This window comes from Mus caroli, chromosome 9, assembly GCF_900094665.2.
Source record: "Mus caroli chromosome 9, CAROLI_EIJ_v1.1, whole genome shotgun sequence".
NCBI classification, from domain to species: domain Eukaryota; kingdom Metazoa; phylum Chordata; class Mammalia; order Rodentia; family Muridae; genus Mus; species Mus caroli.
Window position 1 is genome coordinate 80,440,917 of NC_034578.1, and position 23,180 is coordinate 80,464,096.

At 41.9% G+C, this 23,180-nt stretch overlaps 1 protein-coding gene across 1 annotated transcript in view; it reads right to left on the reverse strand.

Annotated features, from left to right (window-relative positions):
* Positions 1 to 12,027: 12,027 nt before the first annotated feature.
* Elovl4 (ELOVL fatty acid elongase 4) overlaps positions 12,028 to 23,180 on the reverse strand; it is a 28,149-nt gene continuing 16,996 nt past the window's right edge. Inside the window, exons 2-6 of the mRNA XM_021173155.1 lie at positions 22,825 to 23,012; positions 21,100 to 21,180; positions 17,871 to 18,042; positions 16,037 to 16,164; positions 12,028 to 14,132 (exon numbers count right to left, since the gene is read on the reverse strand). Coding sequence (XP_021028814.1) covers positions 13,863 to 14,132; positions 16,037 to 16,164; positions 17,871 to 18,042; positions 21,100 to 21,180; positions 22,825 to 23,012 — 839 coding nt within the window. The 3' untranslated portion in view covers positions 12,028 to 13,862. The remainder of the gene's footprint in view (positions 14,133 to 16,036; positions 16,165 to 17,870; positions 18,043 to 21,099; positions 21,181 to 22,824; positions 23,013 to 23,180) is intronic.

A 23,180-nucleotide genomic window follows, 5' to 3' on the forward strand; every position in this document is an offset into this window, starting at 1 on the left:
GATATAGCTGTCTCTTGTGAGGCTATGCCGGGGCCTGGAAAACACAGAAGTGGATGCTCACAGTCAGCTATTGGATGGATCACAGGGTCCCCAGTGCAGGAGCTAGAGAAAGTACCCAAGGAACTAAAGGGGTCTGCAACCCTATAGGTGGAACAACAATATGAACTAACCAGTACCCCTGGAGCTCATGTCTCTAGCTGCATATGAATCAGAAGATGGCCTACATAGCCATCAGTGGAAAGAGAGGCCCATTGGTCTTGCAAACTTTATATGCCTCAGTACGGGGGAATGCCAGGGCCAAGAAGTGGGAGTGGGGGGTAGGGGAGTTGGGGGTTTGGGGGACTTTGGGGATAGCATTTGAAATATAAATGAAGAAAATACATAATTAAAAAAATCACAAAAAAACATGAAAGAAAAAAATGGGGGATATGTGTATGCTCATTGGGTTGTATTTATATATTTATGTGCACACCCAAGTATACATATGTAACACTAATACAGAAAAAGAGGCCAACAATCTGAGAGGGAATGATGGGGGAGATATGGGAGGGGCTGGAGAAAGGATATGGAAGAGGTTGGAGGGAGGAAAAGAAAGGAGAAAATTATATAATTATATTTTAATTAAAATAAAAATATTATGAAATACATACATACATATATGTATATGTGTACATATATATACATATGTGTATATAATATCTATGAAGCTGGGATGATGGTTTAGTCAGCAGAGTATTTTCTGTGCAAACCTGAGTTTGGATCCTTAGAAGCCATGCATAAAGCCAAGCACAGCACTGCCCATCTATAATCTCACCACCAGGAAGGCAGAAATAGGCAGGTCTCTGGAGGTACCTGGCCAACCAGCCTAGCCAAATCACTCATCTCCAGGTTCAGAGAGAGATAAGGTGAACCTGGGGCTGGGGAGTATGGCTCCTCAGTTAAAGTGCTTGCCAGTACAAGCAAGAGAACCCAAGTTCAGATCCCCAGAAATCATGTAAGTGTTGGGTGGGCTGGGAAGCTTGCCTAGAATTCTGGCCTTGGAACAGCACCATAGGTCTCCCCAGCAAGTCGGTTATGAGACTAAGCCATATCAGTGAACTCTAGGCTTGATTGAGAGAGCCTGCCTCAGTGAATAAGGTGGAAGAAAGATAGAAGGAGGTTCCAGATAGCAACTTCAAATGTCCACATGCACATGTACATGTTTGAACACACATATTCCTGAAAAGAAAGAAAAGAACACAAATTAACAATAAGAATAAGGAATGATTGAGGAAGACTCCCAAAGTAAGCCTCTGATCTCTACACACATGTGCACACACACACACACCAGTTAATTTTAATATGCCTTGACTAGCTCAAAAGCTGGACAGTTCTAATCCTCCACATGGCTAGCACACATTTTCCTCCAGTACTTCTGGCTTAAGGTCCTCTAATTCTATATTTTATCTTTGTTGCCCTGGCTCCTTCTGGGTGCTGCCCCGCCCCCCCCCCCATAATTGCTGCCCAAGATGCTTCTGGGCAGCCCTTCTGGGGGCCACACTCCTTCTCAGCTACATTTTGGATGATTTTCCTTCTGCAGCTCTAAACCTGATTGTCTCCCTCCAAATTATGGGGATTGTCCTCTTTCCCCTCCCCCAGTCCCTAGCCCATGCAAATCTAAAGGGCCCTCCTCAGTCTACCTGCTCAGCCATTAGCCTTTGGCTCTTTAGTGATAATCAAAATCCAATTGGTGACAATGACCTTCAGTGTTGGAACACAAAGATTCCCGATTGGGGGGGGGGCAGATTAATTCAAAGCATTAGAACCAATCCCCAACAATATGCATCCATATAGCACACGAAAACACAAAAATTAAAATGAAAAAGTAAGAAGATTCATTTCCGAATACTAGAACCATTCAACTTTTCGTGGCTGTTGCAGTCTAGGGAAGCATAAATTTACATCATATTACATCTAATTTAAGTGCCTATTGAGTGCAGGGAACAGAAACTAGAACTAGAGATTCTGGTTTGGTTTGGTTTAGTTTTGGTTTTTCCAGACATGATTTTACTGTTTAGTGTTGGCTATCCTAGAAGTGTCTCTGCATACCACGCTGGTCTCAAACTCAGGGATCCATTTACCTCTGCCTTCAGAGTACTGGGATTAATGGGATGTGCCACCACTGCCTGGCAGAAAATAGAGTTTTTAAGCAGAAAGGGTTTAGCATAGGAAGGAAATTATGTGCCTACATAAAGCCATTAGGTGGGAGGAACACAAGGCAAGGACTCCTCATTCTGCTTTCCTACTGATGGTGCTGTTGCACATTGGCCCATAAGTCAGGAAGTCATATAGACAGTTGCTGGGTACTGGTGCTGTCAAAGCTGCCCCATATTAAAGGAACAGATGATGTGTTTTTATTTTTTATTTTTATTTTTTTTTTGTTTTTTGTTTTTGTTTTTGTTTTTCGAGACAGGGTTTCTCTGTGTAGCCCTGGCTGTCCTGGAACTCACTCTGTAGACCAGGCTGGCCTCGAACTCAGAAATCCGCCTGCCTCTGCCTCCCAAGTGATGGAATTAAAGGCGTGCGCCACCACCGCCCGGCGATGATGTGTTTTTAAAAAAATGGGATCCAATGGATTCTTCCTGAGCAAGTTATATTACCCCTGTCCTCCAAAGCAAGCAAGCAAACAAATGAGCAAACAACCACACTCCTTCAGCTTTTGATGACAGAGGATGGAGAATATTGGAGACCCAGCACTCTGGCCTCGAATGCTCCTGGGAATGGGATTTGTTGAGTGCTACCCTTGTCGTGGATGACTTAAGAAGAGTAAGGGAAGAGTAGGAACAGATGCCAGAGTCAATAAACAGTGTCCCACACAATCTACCTACCATCAACAATCTGCCTCCCAGCATTTGTCTTCCAAATGAAAAACCAGAGCAAAACGATCACATGTGTTCAAATTTGCATACCATGGCTGTCTTTCACACAAACCAGGTGTGTCCAACTCTCGGCACGCAGCCTACGTGCGGTCCAAAATATCTATGAATGGGGTCCACCCAGCACAAAATTAAGAACTTATTTTCACCATGAGTTCTGTGTTGTAATTTATGACTCAATTGTGGAATTCTTAAGCAGAGCACAGCTCACACCCTAATGTCATAGAAAGGAAACAAATACTATACATCCACAAATATGACTTCAGTTTTCCTGTGATGTGCAGCTTCTACAGGTTTTCTTCCAAAATCACTGAAGACCTAGTACCAATAGGTGTCACATGCGTTTGTTGTGATTCAATAGGCAAAACAGACCACGAGCAGTGTTTTAATCACCATTTGGGATCAGTCGGCCTTTAATGGAGACCTTGGAAGGTGAATATTCTCACCTGCTTATTAAGGGCCCTTTTTACATCTCTGCACACTTCAGTTATTGCCTGTGGGTTTTACAACTTACTTTTGGCTTCATGCTGCACCAGAAGCTGGATGCAAAACCAAACCTTGCTTTCTAGGTACCTGTCAATTAATTTTCATAACAGAAGGAAAACTAGCCCTTGGGCTGGAAAGATGGTCCATCAGAGAGGAACCACTACTGCTCTAACAGAGGATCCAGCTTTAGTTCCTAGCACAGGCAACTCCAGCATCCAGGGGATCTGACACCCACTTCTGCCTCTGAAGGTGCTGTCCCTGTGCGCATGTACCCACACTCAGACACAGAGCTACAAATATTTTTAAACATTAAAATAATCCCTCATCAATTGCTACTTTCTATTGCAATATGGCTTCTATAATGTCTCATAAGGAAGCAGAAACCCACAGAAGAAAAGTTACACAAGAATGAAGATTATTCAGTGGGCCAAAGACTACGTTTTTGTTGTTGTTGTCGTTTGTTTTTTTGAGCTAAGCTATAAGGCATTCTGCTTAATTTGTAGGGAATTTGTACAAGCTTTCAAAGGCTGTAATCTGAAAAGAGATACAAAAACATGCTGCCAAATTTGGTTTCTATCAGAGACTGTACCAGGAGAATCAAACAGCAGGAAAGAAAGACAAATCTATTTGCTCATAAAAAAATTTTTTTAAGCTCATAAAAGTTCTCTAGTTATGTAGTAATATATTTAATGGCAAGAGACACCAAAACCATTTTCGTATGGTGAATTATTAAATGAGGTAGAGAGACCATGGCAGATTCAATATGCTCTCAAAAGAAAGAAAGGATTCTTCTAAAATCCATTTGTCTCACCAACTAGCTGCTGGAGAAACCTATATCCAAAGAGATTTAGAGAGCAGAGCCTCTAATTTTACTTTTATGCCTTGGCCTTGAGTGACAGTGCTGATGCTATAAGGTGAGCCTGAACTTGTCACTTTGCTTGTGGGGCTAAGCTATGTGGTGGAGAGTTATGTGTGAGTGTGCATGTGGTGTGCACACATGTGCTGGGCAAGCCAGAGGTCACTCTCCGGTGTTGTTTCTTGGGAACCATCCATCTTGGTTTTGGAGACAGGATCTTTCACTTGGCTGTGGAGCTCTCTGACTAGACTAGGCTGCTGGCTAGAATGCTCCAGGTATTAGCCAATCTCCATAACCTATCGCCCCGCCCCCACCTCACTCCCATCACTTGTGTTATAGAAACATGCCACCATACCCAGGCTTTTACATGGATGCTGGGCTAAACATGAGTCTTCATGCCTATGTGGCAAGGACTTTGATGGGTGGGTCATCACCATAGACTCACAACTAAAGGCAATGCAGATGAATAGAATCATGCTGAATAAATGGCTTACTTGGTGCCATTAAAAGACACAGATACACAGATGTACATGAATCCTTGAGTAAAGAGCACATTAAGGCAATTCATTTTGTCCATTGTCAACATAGCTGGTATGGTTATTCGTGGCGCCCATTGACGATGAGGAAGAAAGAGGAACTTATTATAAACTTGATAGAAATTGATGCAGATGCTATCCAATGCTCATGTTTAATGAGGTATTGTTTTATAGCATACCGGAAAAGTGTATGTGCACAAGTATAAAAATGCATAACATCATGTAAGTTGTCATTAAGACTGAATTTCATAAAGACCAAGAGATTAAATCACTATCAATTCCAGGAATTCCTCAAAAATGTTGACACTGACTGTGACAACATCATTTATTACCAGAAGTAAGGGGCCAAGCTGAGGCCAGATATTGAAAATGTATTATTTCCAACAGGGTAACAAAGTTCCTTATGGAATCAAAAATATTTGCATCAGAAGTTGACAATAATAACTGGCTTGCGGACTTAGCATTTTTAGTGAATTAGATAATTCATTTAAAATGAGATTAATGGGTGTCTTTAAGGTGAAAACCAAGTTAGCAATACAGTTCAAACATACCAGCATTCCAAATGAAACCAATATTATGACAAGCTTAAATTAAGGCCAATGATTCTTGCACTTTGACAGGTTGCCTCCACCTGCCCTATGAACAGTGAAAAGCATGAAACTGTGGTTTCAGTTTGATACAAAGATGGTCTTGCTGCTGCTGGAGACCATGCTAATGTCCTTGGTGCATGCTGTCCCTGCAGGCCAGGTTGATATCCATGGTCTGTCCTGTTGACAGGGACCAGGTTGATGTCCATGATCCAAGCTACTCCTGAAAGCCATGTTGAAGTTGGTGATTGTACTGCTGCCAATCTGTGAAGAGGCTGTGTTTTTGAGGGACACTGGGCTGGGTTAGAGAGGGAGAGGACAAGGCAGTATCCTCACAGTGGAACCTTTAGGTCACCTGTTCATGACCTCTGGACTGAAATCGGCTAGAGGCCAGTTGGCCAGGGGGCTTGCTGCCTTTTTCCATTCCCTGAGGTCATTGCAAAATTCAACACCATGGGTATTTAAAAAGGGAAATGGTTAATGAGATTATGGTCTTAGAAGATTGCTTGGCATCTGGGAAGAGTCTTCCTACAGGGTTAAGATATGATGGGAGGCATCACACAACAGAGGAAGCGATCCAGAGAGTTCACTTATTTAATGCCACTCAACATGACCCACACTACATCCATTCATGGGGGACAAACCCCTATGGCCTGAAGGTCCTGCCTCCAAATACCATTAATTGTGACTTCAGGGCTTAAATTCCAATCAATGTTTGGATTTGAGGGGCACATTGAAATCACAAAAGGAGCTGAGAGATGATGTAGTCTGTATGGCTCAGCATTTCAGGACACGTATCAAACATGTGCAACCAGTCAGCCAGCATTTGAATAAAGTCCTAAGTGGAACTGTCATGAGGTGGAACGTTCGCTATGAGTGAGATGTGGCATGCAGTAGGGGCAGGTACTCTGGTCCTCTGAGGGCAGCTCAGGCCATGTGCCTTCGCCACCTCCCACTTGATGAGGGGACACTACTGTACCTGCTCTAGCTTAGGAGGCAGTGGTTCAGCTAACACCCAGCCCAGGGTGAGTAGCTCAGTTTGCAGAATCATTTCATGTTCTTTGGCAGATACACAAATGCATACCAAAGTCCAGGTATAACCTCCAATCTGTTTCTTAATAATGTGCAGACTAGGTCATGGCTTTTATGTAAACCCTAAAGGACAGCATCTTGAGGACTTTCACATGTCACCTCCAGAACTGCTTCAAGTTAATCGTATCAAGGGCCATTTAATCTGTTGGCTCCTCAGTCTTACATAGCAGCGTAGCTTGTACTGCAACGCATGGTTCCTGCAAATCCTTTCCTTGCCTCTGACCCCCTTTGGAACTGGTAGGCTCATAGTCTGCCTGATAAATGAGAAGAAGGCAGCACCTTCTGATGTGTGTGCTGTTTGAAAGCCAACAAGATGACAGTTGTCGGGTGTTACTTAATAGTTATGGGTGACCGACAGCAGCAATTTTCTTACTCTGCAGGGAGGATCTCAGCCTTCTATAGGTCAATGGACCTCCATAAACACTGAAGTCATGACCCTTGAATTCAGCATTTACTCCTACTTCTGGCATACTTTTTCCTTCGCCAAAGAAATCATGGTATTTGCTACCTCCTCCTCACGGCAGCAGACCAACATGATGCTATCCACACAACAGACCATGGTGATAGGTGTCATGGCAAGACAAGACTGCTGTGTAGACTGCAAGATTCACAGTGTACGCTGTAGGTGAAAACCTGACTTACCGATACTGAAAATGAAGGAAAATGTCTAATGTATTGTTAGCTATCAGCTCTCAAAATTATGCTGATTTGCTGATTAACGGAGGAGATCTGCAACAGATGCTGAACCTGGCGCTTCATGACTAGGTCACGGCAAAGTATCATTCTCCAGGATGCTGCTGTTTCTCCGGTTCCGATCAAACAGGAAGGGTTAAGGGGGAACATAACAAAAACACACTACCTTGAATCTTTTAGACCACGGAAGGCGTCATGAACAGCTGACATTACAGGTAATAGGATGCTTACAACTTCTGGCATACTGCTTCAATTGGGAGGGAATGTCCTAGATCTGACTGGGTCTCCCATACCATTGCTCTCCTCTCATGAGTAAGGGAAGCAGTGTGGGACCCGAGAAAGACAGTGTGTAATTCAGCTGTACATGTGGTAACTGGGGAGGCAGTGTGTGTGTCGGGGGGGGGAGGGGGTCAATGAGCCCCAGTGGGTTTGACTCAGGCCACAATTCCATCTATCACCTCATTTTGATTGGTTACTATAGTACTAACTTGGGTGCTTAATGATGGACACGTTCCACGTTCCAGTAATCCCCCCTGAACTGTTTCTCTTCTTTCTCAGTGAAAGATAAGAAGATTTATAATAGATATATAGTGAGACCTGTTTCAAATGAAAGAAGAAAAAAGAGGGAGGGAGGGAAGAAGGGAGGAAGGGAGGGAGGGAAAGGAAGGTGGAAGGGAGAAAGAAATCTCCAAGTCTGTGCTCTGGGTCATATATGGGAATTGGTAGTGGGGTATTCCTTTCCATTGTAGCGACTCAGGCCTGTGTTCACAAGATTTTGTCAGTTATATCAATCACTAAGACCTTAGTAAGTTGCCCGTTTATTTCTGTCTCAGGCACATTATAATCAATTGCCATTACCATACTATCCAAAGCCATTCTCATATCAATCCTACTGTTGTGGTGCACTGGCACTTAGGTGCCTTTCCAACTGGTGATGCTATCATTGTCACTGAAGTGACCACTTCAGAGACAGCTTTCTCTCCCTCTCATCATCCCCAGCCTACAGGAAGTAGTAGCAACTTTTCAAGCATGATGGAGGTCATTATCAAACAGCAAGGAAATGGGCAAATGGATCACACACAATAACCCCAACCATACTAGCTCCATAAGGCTTTTGATTCTCACTTGCCTGTGATTCCAATGCATTTCTGATTTTCATCTCATTTTCATGTAGGCCACTGAGTCTGTGCTTCTGTTAAACAACTGACAAACCACTGAGCTCATCCCTGCTGGTGATCATGAGTTTCAACTCAAGAATTTCTGGTGTGTTATACATCTACCAATAAATTCAGTTCATTTTACAGATGTTTCATCTGCTCTGGTTAGCATCCTGAGAATCTACCCCTATGCATTACTCCAGATGAAAACCTGCCAAATCTTACCATTGTTCACCCTCTCCTATCCGGCTGGTCGCCCCTGGAACAAGCCATATCATTCTCCTAGATGCAATGGTACTGAGAGTAGAAAGGAGCATAGGGAGGTTCAGCCTCCCTTTGGAGGTAGCTACCTTGGTTAAACTCATTGTAAGACTTCGTATAACAAAGGCCTGTGTCAGTTGATAACCTGACTGTTTTAGTTGGCCAGGCATGGTCAAAAGGATCAAGAGATTCAGGTTCTCAGATGCATCCAGATCTACTCAAATACTCACAATGCAGTTCTTTGGATCCCTATTCTTTTATAACCGATGCTATAACATTCACATAGGAAAAACTACTGAGGCTGTGGACTTAAGTTTTGCCTCTGCAACCCACGGGGCTAAGCATTGTTTGGAGACATTTCAGGTACGCAACTACGAAGAAGTACAAGGAAGCCTTTGATGGGTGGTCATACAAACTCCTTGTCCTCCTCTGAACCAAGAATTTAAAACATGAGCTAATATTCTTTCTGTATGCCCTGTGTTGCGATCAGGAACAGCCTGGTCACTGATCTTTACTTTCCTCATTTGCATGATAATGGTACAATGCAGCAGCCCTGTGGTCTGCCAACCGCTTGCCTTTAATCACAATTCCTAGTACTAAGGGTCATAACTCAGCTATGTGCCTCGTGAACACAGTATCGAATTTCTCACTGAACATTAGGTTACTGCTCCCTAGAAACCCAACCAGGGCAGATATCTAATTCCGTATCATCTTTAGAGCCATTTCTCAGTTGTGTTTAGTGCTTCATACAGGTTGAATTATATAAAGTACAGTGTATGAAACAGGTACCACTTAAGGTATATCAAACACACACACAGCCCTCAAAGGATTGAATGTTGTTAAAATTATTTAGAAACTTGGAAACATGAAAGTCAAAAAGCTATCTTTAGCTTTGACTTCCAACCTGCATGACTGCGTCTGCCATGGCTGTCATCACAACTGTCCGCATCTACAAGGTTGACACAGACAGTGGAGCATACAGACCAGCTGCTGCCAACTTGTCTGGAAGAACCTGCTGCTTTAGCTAGACTGCTACAAGATGTATCTGTGCCCTCTGCCTTCTTAAGAAATCAGGTTTTCCCTTGTGTTGACAAACGATAACGTTGTCAGAGAAACACAGCTCACAAAGGAGTCGAATGGAAATCTGGGTTTCCAGTCTCTGCAATGCTGAGGGAGAACAGAGAGTGTATCACCGCGAATGAATTAATTCCTTATGCCAGTCCATGCCTAACACACTAACAAAGATGGAGCTAGAATTATGAGGTGATTAGTCTTTATGGTAAACTTCTAGGATGAAAAAAATCTCAACTATAAGAAACCTGTTTCTCAGCCTCATCTGGTTGCTCTTTCGCCTCAAGCCCCCAGGATATTTTCTTAGTGCAGAAAATATTAGATTTTGCTTTTATAATGGCTGGCCTACTTCTTCTAACAAAGCTACAGCCTTCCTTTTATTCTTTTCTATTTTCTTTTTTCTAAATGCAAATTTGGAGAGAGGTTACTTTCTCTTTTGTGATCATGGGACATCTTGAAATTTTTTCTGATCGGACCTGAAATTAGAATTCATGTGAAATCTTGGGATGTAGCTCACAGCCAGAGCTCTTGCCTAGCATGCATGAGGCCTTGGTTTCAAACTCATCACTGAGAGAAAATATGTAAATATACATGAAATGAAACTGTATGAACAGATAATACTCTTAACTATATAATACCCCTGTGGAATGTGTGCTGTCCAGGATGCCCAGATCGAGTACATTAGAACAAAAGCCGAGAGAGGTGGGGTGTGACTTGTTAGCATAATGCCTCCATATCTTGAAACCTCATCGTCTACCCACGCAACCTCATTTCCAAATAGCTAGGTAATCATTACTCTTGAAAGACTGGTTTACAGAATCCTTCCTTCACAGGGAGGAGAGCCTCAGTTAAACCGAATGCATCACGGGTGATAAAAGAATCGTAACTAGCGCCGTCCTCTCCTTCCTGGCAAACTTGAATGAGAGAATTCTAAACTAAGAAAAGGAAGAGCTGGCTTCTCTAAGACAGGAAGGAAGGAAGGAAGGAAGGAAGGAAGGAAGGAAGGAAGGAAGGAAGGAAGGAAGGAAGGAAAGAAGGGTAGGAAGGGCGGGAACCAGGGGATAGAATCCAGATGGTTGAGGTCAAACTCTCAGTGGAGAAGAGCTGAGAAGACAGCTTAGTGTGAGGTACCCCGTTTTAACGAGATGGAGAGTGTCAAGCATTGTGTTCCAGTAGTCAATATATAGTGCCTGAATTGGTGTAGTATCAATTAGGTAGCACAAGAAAATAATCTGTACTTCCAGGGTTTTTTTTTTTTCCTCATGGGTCAATGGCATAGCACATAAGCGTGTGGCCTTCCGAAGTCCACAGAAACAAGCCAATGGCTCTGTCAACTGTGGCTTTTATCTCAAGCTGGTGAACCCAGGGATACAAGTAAGCCATGTTGCCACCAAGTTGCCACCCAAGGGACAGCTGTGTATGATTTGGTTATAATGTCTGCTTGCTTTCTTTCTGTTCTTCAGGAGACAGAGCTGGGGGAGGGGGGGATCACCAAAATCCCTAAGTCTCCTGCAACTGGCTTTTAGGACTCCAACAGACAACAGAACGAACTCCCAAGAGCTGTAATGCTGGCAGAGCCCACATTTCATGATGTGAACATCAGTATCTGTTCTAAATAAACCATGTTCAGATGCCTGGAGTGTGGTATGGATGAATGAATGAATCAGTCAGTAATGCTGAAGTTGAAACTAGCAGCCAGCCAGGGTCTGTCAGAGAACAGATACAAGAGCACAGGGATGGGGTGGGGGTGGGGCAGCTACGGCTCTCGACTATATATGTGTATATATATATACACATATATATGAGTTTATAGTCAACTATTTGAACGTGCAAATGTTTAATAAACTCTATTTCTCTTTGTGTTTAACACAAAGAAGGTACAACCCTTGTTCACTGGGCGTCAGCAGCAAGCCATGTTGATTGTTCTGTGATGATTCAAAACTATTAGGAAAGGCTGTCATTTAAGCACTTAAAGTCATATTCCATAAACTCATTATAAGAACTGAGTGATTGAGGTATGGTACTCTAAGAGCCTCCTCAGAATTATTGAGAATACGTTGCATGTCTGAAAGCAAACTGAACTAAATAATAATAATAATAAAATGCTACCATTAAAAACAAGCTTTTAGTCCTACTATGCTCCTATAATCTCAGCACTCTGGACACAGAGGGCAGTGGGTAGTGAGTTGTTCATGGCCAGCCTGAACTACATAGCAGGACTCTGTCTCAAAAATAAACAAATGAATACATACAAAAATAACAGACTGCGAACCAGAAACTCTGAGACCTAAGATCTACTTCCATTGCTTTTCTATGTAAGAAGTAGGCACCTGGAAATAAATTAAGGCAGAAACAAATCAACGACAGACAGAGTCACTTTTCCCACAGCTGTAGTGTATTTATTGTGCTGAAATCGGAGAGCAGGGAGTGAAGGGGTCTGGGGAGCCAGTACAGAATGTTCGCAAAGATTTACACATCTCTAGTCATTACACACTGGCAAGAAACAAGGTGTAGCTCCTCTTAAACAGCACTATTCCCTGTGCTGCTGTTCCTGTAATGTTCGCGACTGCATGCCTTTGAGGGGAAATGGAATCTCAATGCACAATAAATACTTTATAATTTACAAAATGTTCTGAAAGTCTGTACAAACAGCAGACATCCCACACATGCAGATTTGACAAGTTGGAAGATTCAGAAATATTCATGCTAATTTTTGTTACATTTCCTCTTTCCATATGATCTCTCTGTGATGCCCATAACAAATTAATCTGTGTAAAAAAAAAAATGTGGAACAACGTCTCTTCTGCAGTCTTCCGGTCACCCGTTTCAATGACATGAGATACATAGTTTGTAAACACCACATTGGACTTGAGAGATCTGACTTGGTCTCAATTTTTCTCATCTTGTATCAGTAAGTAACACCTTGTAGCGGCAAGCACTGAATTTTGCAATCATTAGCACCAAGGAGTCAAGATATTGCACCAAAATGCGTTTACACTTCTTTTCTAGTTAATAAGGAAGATTTTTTTTTTGCAACATAGTCACAAGGGGACACAAGCATTGCTTAGAATTAGACACATTGAAAGAGATGGATAACATCACAGAAATGTTTGGTTGAGCTATTTGTAAATAAAAATAAAAAAAATAAAAAGTAAATTGGAAAGTTAAAATTAAAATTTACATTAGAGGACTCCTTGATTTTTTTTAAGTAAAATTTATTTCATTTTAAATGTTCTTTCCAACAGAAGAGGTAGGTGTATGTCCACGTACGAAAAAAAAAATCAGCAATAGCCACAAATCAAAACAAGGAAAGCCCTGATAAAAAAATCCATCCACCCTCGGAGTTCTAAGTGCATGTAAATGTGACTACCTTAGATGTTGCTAACAAAGACATGATTTCTTTCATGTTTCAATCGTACAATAATCTTAAATCTCATAATTCATTTCTGCTAATAATAGGAGTATTCAAAGGCTACCTTCCTCATTACAAAAAAATAGAGAGATATATTGTTTCCCACAGTGATTTGTGCCGTAAGTCATGGTGGCCTATGGGTCACAAGACAGGATTTTACTGTTATTCTTTCTTATCTTCACCAACACCATCATCATCATCAACATCATCATCAACATCATCATCGTCCTCATCAGGCCTCTAAGATTCTACAGAGATTTTGCAGAGCTTTCAAATTTAATTACATCCAAAAGGGAATATTCTGACTAGAGGTGGAAAGGTTTGACCACAAGGGTCAGTAAATGGGTCCAAATTCAAATGTATTTTCTTGTTCTGTCTCTGAACATTGATTTGCAACCAATCGGAAACTCGTGATTTAGAAAAAAAAATTTTTTTTCATAAAATTATGTTTCTGTGATCATCTAAAGTTCAGACTGAGGAAAGAGTAAATGGAAGATAGGCAAAATTTCCACCCATTGCACAGGCAGATGTGAACAGGAGGAGAGGCTCCGAGGTCACATTGGGATTGCTTTGGTCTGGACAACATGAAGGCTAATAAAAAAAAAAAAACGTTTAAAATAAAAACTTCATAAATAAAAGATCTGGGTACCATATATTGAAAGGTTTACTCAGTCTGAAGGGCAAAGACCCTATCTGCCTTTCTCCCCACCCCAGACTCTCTGCTTCTGTTGCCCCTGAACTTTTTAAAATGACACAGGAGTTTCCTCACGGTCTACCGGTTAAGGCCCAGTTCAATTTACTCTCCTTTTGGCTTCCCGTTTTTCTGGGGTTTCCCGTTTTCTAACGCTTTCTCTGATTTATTTACACCGTTCGATGAGATACCATTCGTGGCCGTCTTTCCGGTTTTTGACTGCTTAGGCTCATTGTATGTCCGAGTGTAGAAGTTGAGGAAGAGGAAGATGAAGCTGATGGCATAGGCGATCAGAGCCCAGTGCATCCACTTGGGGAAGGGGCAGTCGGTGTAGAGAGACAGTGCTGTGTGCCCGATGGTCACGTGGAACTGGACCTGAAAAACAGAAGCAGGGAACATTTCATGAGAGCAGGAAGAGATTTCTAACAGGCATCACAGGGCCACCGCGGGGCGAGCTGTGCTCTACTGTTTGAGAGTCTCTGCCTCTCTCTCCCCCTGAGATCACAGTTCAGACGTCACCTGCTCAGCAAGGGCATTCTAGTGATTGCCACAGATCCGTTGCCCATCACAGGACCTTCGTGGTTGGTTTGGAAACTGGTGTGATGGCTATTTAAAGCCGAGTCCTGAATTTGCTGCCTCCTCTACTGTGGTTTCCCCGAGGCAGGGCTCTGCCTTGCTTACCAGGAGTCCCACACACAGAATTTAGACATTTGAATATTCGCTAAAGGGCATCCAAGGAGAGGGAGCCAATGGCGGGCAAAAGATGAAGCAATGGTATCTGTAGGGTCTCTTCCTTCTTCCTTTTTTTTTCCTACTTAAGCTGTCACCAAGCAGCTACATTCACTGTATGCTTTTTAAAATTACATCTTTAGACAGGAACACAAAAATCAGAGGGTTCACTGATAGTCTCATCCATGCACATCACTGTAATTGGCTCAGCCCCGCCACGCCCACTGATCTCCACTCCCCATAATCTTCTTCCTGCTCTCACGCCAAATGAAGACATTCACCCTAAAAATGGATCTAAGCTTATCAAGCCAGCTCACTATCTTTCTCCTGCAGGTAAGGGACGGATGGGCAAGTTTATCTGAATAAACACCATTCTTTAAAAACTTATATTCCGATAAAAATCAATAAATGCAAAAAAAGAATCACCTTCAATTTTATGAACTCTGGGGAAGAGAACATTCAAAACATAGAAATGTTCGAAGAATAAACTTCAATTCTGGTGTACTAGTCACTGGATGGTCTCAGGCATAGAATTACAAATTCTGTACCATTAGCAAGGGTGGACTTCTGTAAGACTGTTGTATTATTTACGTGTTTGGAGAAAGTCTGACTCAGAAATTCAAGTTCAGCACCCGGTTAACGGTCAACTATAGTTTCTTTGAGAAAGATAGCATTATCCATATATTTATTTCATTAAATATTAAGATAATTTGTTCCACACGCTTCAGTTTATATTAACGTTTATAATTCCCATGGCAACAGGCCAAATTTTCAGAACTTGTAATTTCACAATGGCTCTTAGAACCTGTACCACTGAAAGAGGGTGTGTTGTGTATAGGGTGTAGTTGAGTATGATGTAGCTCACAGACAGCCTAGGGGCAAACCCTGACGGAAGAGACGACATACTTTGTAGGATTTGGGTCACCTCTTCATGTTCTTGGGACCATCTAGCTCTTGGTGTGAGGAATAAGTTCTACAAACTCTATCATGAGCTACCACAGCGCCTGAAGAAGTTTCTTCGAGCCTTTCTTTACCAGTGAACCCTTCACACCCAGCATTCCCCAAAGGCTGTGTTTCCTGTTTGGTTGGACAGCTATGAGGCAACTCAAAGCAGAGATGGATATTTCCAAATGCAGATCCTCCTGATAAAAATCATGTGTGCACTATGATTAAAGCATATTAGTATAGGGACCAGCCTGGATTTGCATTTTCAGTTTGATTACAGGCCACACCCAAGGCTCTGTACAGTGCTTTGATGAAGGCACTGGGGTGTAATGAGGAGCCCTACAAGGAGGAGCTCCCAAGAACTGTCTTCCTGGAACACTGGGAGTTCAAATCCTTGGCTCTGCTGTTCATGCACAGCATGTTTCAGAACTAGAAAGAGGGAGTGCTCCTTGTATTGTACTCAATCCCTCCCCCCACCTGCCCTTCCTTGGCTTTGTCCTTCCTTTGCTACATGTACGTGGTCCAATACACTTCAAATATTTTAACTATTTTGATTTTTTTCCGTGCCGACAACCGGAAGTAACTATTGAAAACATGGAACTCACCAGCTGCAGCATGGTCAGGTATCGCTTCCACCAAAGATATTTCTGGATCCACGGGCCGAATGCAGTCAGCCCATAGTAGGAGTACATGATCACGTGGATGAAAGAGTTCATCTGGGCCCCGAAAAACGCTGTCAAGAAATACGAGGCAATCGTAAGCAAACGGTTACGGGTCAATGAAGACGCTGAGATTAAAAAGCGATCCCGCTGATAAAAATTATGTGTACGCTATGATTAAAGCATATTAGAATACTTCTACATCGCTTCCTATTGAATTTACATCGAATGCTACACATTCTATTTTAGTCTCAAAGAGAAGCCAAGGCCTCTGAGAGTAAGCTTGATTTTTTTTTTTTTTTTTTTTTTACAATTTAAGTTTGGGGGTTTTTTTTTTTTTTTTTTTTTTTTTTTTTTTAGATTTTTTCTTTATATACATTTCAAATGCTATCCCAAAAGTTCTCTATACCCTTCCCCCCCGCCCTGTTCCCCTACCCACTCACTCCCGCTTCTTGGCCCTGGCATTCCCCTGTACTGGGGCATATAACGTTTGCAAGACCAAGGGGCCTCTCTTCCCAATGATGGCCAACTAGACCATCTTCTGCTACATATGTAGCTAGAGACATGAGCTCTGGGGTTACTGATTAGTTCATATTGTTGTTCCACCTATAGGGTTGCAGACCCCTTCAGCTCCTTGGGTGCTTTCTCTAGCTTCTCCATTGGGGGCCCTGTGTTCCATCTTATAGATGACTGTGAGCATCCACTTCTGTATTTGCCAGGCACTGGCATAGCCTCATATGAGACAGCTATACCAGGGTGAGGGTTTCTTATATATATATATATGTAGAAATGTGTATTGCTAAAATGCAGAGGGTCTTTGAAGTGGTAAATTCTTAAATGAGGAACTCTGGCAAGCTCCAGCAAACAATGTAAAATGGCTACTGCCTCCTCCTTTGCCCTGTTTTAATGCAGAGGCTATGGTGCTTCTAAGGGTTTCTGTGCATTACATTATCACCTCTAGAGACACCAACATGCCCACCAGGGGCAAAATAATCTTCACTTCTTAGGTTTCTACATGGTTTTAAACATGACAGCATTACATACATGGAGCGATCATTCCTTTTCTTTTCCACAGATCTCGAGATGCCCCACTCAGTTGAATTCAACAACATCCTTTCTCTTTAGAATATTAATTCAAGAGTGTATACAATAATGCATGTCGTCATGATATGAGCTGAGGGGTCAGTTCAGATTTACAAATTCTCTTTTAAACTCAGAGTTTCACTTTAACGTTACTAGCAAATGCCAAGTGTGGCATGTGTAGGTTGCCAACAGTCACACGGCACTACCCTGCATCCAGAGGAAAGGGCTGTTTCCAGCTCAGTCTGTGTATACCGCCCTTAGTCTACAGCCACCGGAGAGACTAGAGCAAATCTCTGCCCAGCTGTGACTTCTGATCCTCTTTAGCACTAATGAGGCTATGTAAAAGTTCATTTAAATGGGAAGCAATGAGGTCATACAAGGTCTGTATCATAGGAGGAGTAAGCTGAGGGCTTGGACTGAAAATGGGGCGTTCTATCAGATCAGAACTGCCAATCAGCACCTTTCTCCACTCAAAGAGGTATTGTTTTCTGGTGTTTAGGCTTAGTGGATTATGTCCACCATGGGGACAATTCTTTAAGTATCCAATTCTTCCCAGATTAAAAAGCTCAAGTTTGTAAGAAGAGAGATGAACACAAATGGAGATGATTAACCACGAAAGCAAGCACTAGGTAAATCTACTCCCACCCACCCTCACCCCGAATACATGGGGGTTCAGACAGAAAGGTGGGTCCCTCACCTTGGCCTCCAGCCACCCACTTGATTCCAATCCACCACAGAGTGAACATGGTGCAGTGATGGTACACGTGAAGGAACGAGACTTGGTTGTTTTTCTTCCTCAGGATAAAAAACACTGTATCCAAATACTCAACGCCTTTCGATACAAAGTACCACCACAGGGCGCCAGCTATCTGTAAAAGGGAAGGAAAGGCACATTGTAAAACAAATCCATGCCACAGTGTGAGTATCTACTCAGTGTTGAAAAATGCAGAACACAGCGCACAAAATGTACAAGGTATGCAATCGTTCTTCCGAGAGGTAGGTTTCAGACCTAACTGTGTACCCAGAAAACAAACAAACCCAAAGCTTTCTCTGCTTAGAGCCAGACAGTGTCCTGCTGCTGAGCACTGTCCACTCACACTGCGATGCTCTGCAGATCATAGAGAAAGCAACGTATATGTTGGTATTTTAGATGGTCCTATAGAGCCTAAGTTTACATAACAGCTAGTCTCTTAACATTCCACTCCCCCACTTCCCTTTAACTGTACACTAAGGTGTCTAATCAATGCAGCATGTGTTAGTAAAAGTCTTTAAAACAGTCAATTCAAAAACAGCAAATATTTCCTAGGTCACAAATATAATCCTGTTTACACAAGTAAGTCTTTTCTCAGGCTCTAATTAAGACACCAGATGGTACAAAAAGATTATGTGACATACTAAGGGATTAAGGACCCAGGAAGAGGTGACCTCTGAATATGTTTTGAATCATTCTGCAAGAATCTGATTCTATCAATGACCAAAATGTAACCTTTGTATAGATCTTTGGTAATAACTGTGGATAAAAATAAAGAATAAATCAGTGCTCAACTGAAATGTATTTACAAACCTTTCGATGACAGAAGGCTAAGATCCTGTCCTCAATTTTTACCCACATCTGATGCCTATCATGAGTTTTTGTTTGTGTTTTGGTTTTTTGCTTCTGAAAAATGAAACTTTATATTTTAAGGGCTGCAATCATTCCCAGGCCTTCATGGGAATCTGAATTTCTTAATTTGTTACTGTCAAGTCTAGAATCAGGCATCATGTAGAATAAGCCTTCCCTAACATTACAATTTTAAAACATAAAGCAAGAAAAAGAGAAAGGCCAGAAGCAAAATAAAGTCTTGTATTTATTGGCTGACAGGCATGTACACAGACACAGTATTGTCAGCTACCAGAAAATTAGCTGAAAACTTGCTTGACATAGTTCAGTGTCCCCATAGTAACACTGTATTTAATGTCCATGGCTACATTGCTGTAAGACGAAGTAACCATCTACTTTAGCACAATAGGAAGAAAGACACAAAGTCTTCTTTTTCCTCCGTGTGAACCTCTAAGCTAGCCAGTTCAAATATAATGCTTTCTCTGCTTAGTCTGTAAACTGTGCTTGTTGTCTGTGAATGGGAGACATCAAAACGAGGAGCAACACGTTGTGGTAGGCGCAATGCACACAAGAGTCTGAGTACAAATGTTCATTTCACCATGGTCACGCTTAAGACGGGTGAGGTGGGTAGAGGGAAGACCCCAAATGCGATCTGTTCAGTCACCAGAATTTATTTATTTATTTGTTTATTTATTTATTTAATTTTTGGTCCTGGGTGTGTTTTCACAATAGCCTCTTTTTTTACTGCAAGAGTGCTGTTGAATTTGACTGAGTGGGATATCCACTCATGGAAGTGGGTGAAGTCTGAGTGTGTGTCAACAGAGTGGATTCACAATCAGAAGGCCGGTAATGTTAAGGCTTTACCCTAATAATATGAACATACTGCCCTTCCCAGGGCTCTTCCTTAGTGTATTCCTGGGAGAAGGCTAAGGCCAGCCCTTCTCCTTCTCCTACCTTAACAGAAAGCCAGCTCTCCACTGAGGACACTGTTTGGCAATACAGTTATTATCTCCTGTGAGTCTGAATGAAGCAACCTTGCTCAGTCCCTCAGCCACACCCCAGGCTTTACTTTCTTAACTCTTTCTTGACAAGCTGACTACCTGCCTTCCATGCCGCGGCAGAACGGGAGCTCTTTGCAGGCAGAGACTTAATCTGTCGTTTTACTTCTATGGTCCAGGCCAGGCCCTGGCACTATATACATACAAATCTGGGCTCCACACACATGCGGTGGGCAAATGAAGTCAACGTGGCAAGCAACGGGGTGACTGGGAAATGCTGTGGACATTAAGTCTTAAGTACATCAGAACAATTTGGTTACATTCACTAAAATTCATGCTACATTATTTTTCCCAGTGGATACTATTATATACATATATACATACATACATTTTATATATGTGTGTATATAAAAAAATACATAGGACATACAAAACACACATATGTTATGTAAACTGCATTTGTTGTGTATAATATGTATAGGAATCATAGACTTAAGAGTTCACTAAATACTTAACAATTTTCTTCTCCTTAAGTTAAATGATAATTTTACTAATATAGGTGACTGGGGAAAATGGAGCATTATATTGTTTTTTACAAATTTAATAAAGACCAATTTCATACCGCTGTGGGTTATCTTATGCCTTCCTAAGTATTATATAATTAAAATATTTTCCTCAAATAAGTTAGCTTTCTTTTTGAGTTTCTATTTTTGACACAAAAGTTTAAAAACAAAATTGGAGACACAGTCTCATGAAGTAGCTCTGACTGGCATGGAACTTGCTAAAGAACTGGGTTGGCCTTGAACTCACAGAAATCTACCTGCCTCTCTATCCCTGGTGCGAAGATTAAAAGCACGTACTACCATGCCTGGCAAAAATACAAAATAACATCAAATATGGAATGACTGGTGTGTGTGTGTGTGTGTGTGTGTGTGTGGCTTTTTGAGGTAGGGTTTCTCTTTGTAGCCTAGACTGTCCTGGAACTCACTCTGTAGACCAGGATGGCCTCAGTTTCAGAGAACTGCCTGTCTCTGCCTCCTAACTGCTGGGATTAAAGATATAAGCCACCGCCTCTCCACTTAAATGACCTATTTTTAAAGAACCATATTGTACACTAGCACTTGATCAGGTTCATTCTTACAACACCCAATGACACAGCACATGGGAGGGATAAAAACAGATTTTTCAATGATGTGTTTTAAAGGACAGCAGAACTTTGTCTTTCCCACTCAACACACGTCACTCCCACACAACACTGTATTTTTTTATGGCCTGAGAACCTGTAAAGTTAGACTGCAATCATCAACGGTTTTCCAGGACTTACTCACCCTGACTTCATTAACGTCATTAGAATAATCCACTGACTGGCAAATATAGCTGTATCCTGCGTTGTACGATCCCATGAATAGCTGGAAACAAAAAGATTAACATTTGGAGTGAAGGTTTAGTAAACACAGCATTGAAAATAGTAGATTCGGCTCACACTATTTCCAAGTATTGTGAAAGCAGTTATTTTCTTTAAAAACATCTCACATGCATTACACATTTTAAAGTTATTTTCTTGTTCTTTTGTGGTGCTGAGGATCAAGCTTGGGACTTCACATGCACAGGGCAAACACTGTATGACTGCATTTGAGACAGGGTTTCTCATTTGCAGCCCTGAACTGACATGTAATGTTCTAAAATCCATTGTGTGATAGCTTTACTATACTTTTCATAAAGACTAACTAAGAAGCAAGCATACTCTTTTTCACCAAGACAAATACATAATATGTTTTCATTATTTAGATAATAGCTTATTAGCTTTATTAGTTCCTATAATTAAACTTGCATAGGCAAGACCTTACATATTTAGCATAATACATTATTGGAAAGATATATTTAATGTTTCTAAACTAGTATGGATGCAAATTCTATTCAATCCACCTCCGTAAATGAGAAATTTTTATAGCAGCTGTGCTTACTAGTTTTTTTTTTGTCAACTTGATACAAGTTAAGTCATCTGGGAAGAAGGAATGTCAATTCAGAAAATACCCCTACCAGAAAGCCCTGGGAGCAAGCATACAGATCGCTTTATAGACTGAAGGTTGGCATGGGAGGGTCTGCTCACTGTGGGCAGAGCGACCCCTGGGCAGTTTGTCTCAAGTGCTATAAAAAAAAAGCTGGCTGAGCAAGCTACCTGCGAGCAAGCCAATAAGCAACGTTCCTCTGTGCCTTCTGCTTCCATTCCTGCCTCCAGGTTCCTGCCTTGAGTTCCTACCCTGACTTCTCTTTGCCTGGATTGCTACCTGGGAGTGTAAGATGAGATAAACTGTTTGAACTGAGCCCAAAGCTGTCCTGCTTTTACTGATCCATATCTTGATCGAAAGTGGTGTGTAACTATTAAACTAAGGTATTCAAATAAAGCAAATGAGAGTGGTTGCGAAGTTGAGAGTCGATAGGTTAAGTTGTCACTGGGAGGCTTTTCGAAAGAAGAGTTCATTTACTCAGTACCTCTGCTTAGCTATCAGCCCACACAGAATTTTACCAAGTCTCTTAGGAACAAAGCCTTTAGACTTTAGCAACTTGAAAAGACTGTGCCAATTCCAGCCTCCAGGATTTCTTTCCAAATATCCTGGAGAATTTGCCTAGGTCCAGAACAGTGTGGTGATTAGCAGCCACACCTGCGTGACAGCTCTAGCACGTAATACGGCGAATTACATAAGACATAATTCAATGTGAAGCTCACAGTTACAAGTGTTTTGATCAGGTTGTCAGGCCTGAAACTGATGAAGAAGGGTTCTGGGTAGCTCCTATGGCTCACGAAAAGTCGAACATGTGCCAAACATCCTAGGAACACGCCTTTCTCACCTCTAATGACAGCCTTCCTTACTTGGCATGCATGTTGCCAGGCCAAAGCAGTTACTAAGAGTATAGAGAGATCCACTCTATGCTTGCTTCAAAGTCCCACCTAAAACAGCTTGCACTCCGTGCAAGGATGCAATGGTAGTTTCATTTTTAAAATTATTTCCAACAACCCTGGGGAATTATTAGAGTGCCGTTAACACACCTACCTCTCTGAAGATGAAAAGGTTAAGCAAAACCATGCCAAAATTATAGATTATGAGTACTAAGCGCATTTGGAATGGCTCACGGTCTTTCATCCACTTTGGACCCAGCCACACGAACAGGAGATAGAGCGTGCTTATGCTTATCGTTGGCCATGGAGACTGCATCAGCGGCCAGTCTGCTACGCGTTTATCTGCGGGGAGATTCAAACATGCAATTTACTGAGTAATGCACATTGTACAAAACAAAATTCTTCTAGGAATTAAGATGTCCTAAATTCCATAATTGGAGGAAGCACAGATCACTGTGCCCGTGAAAACATACGGTATATAAAACAAATACAGACACAGCCGAGTCCTGC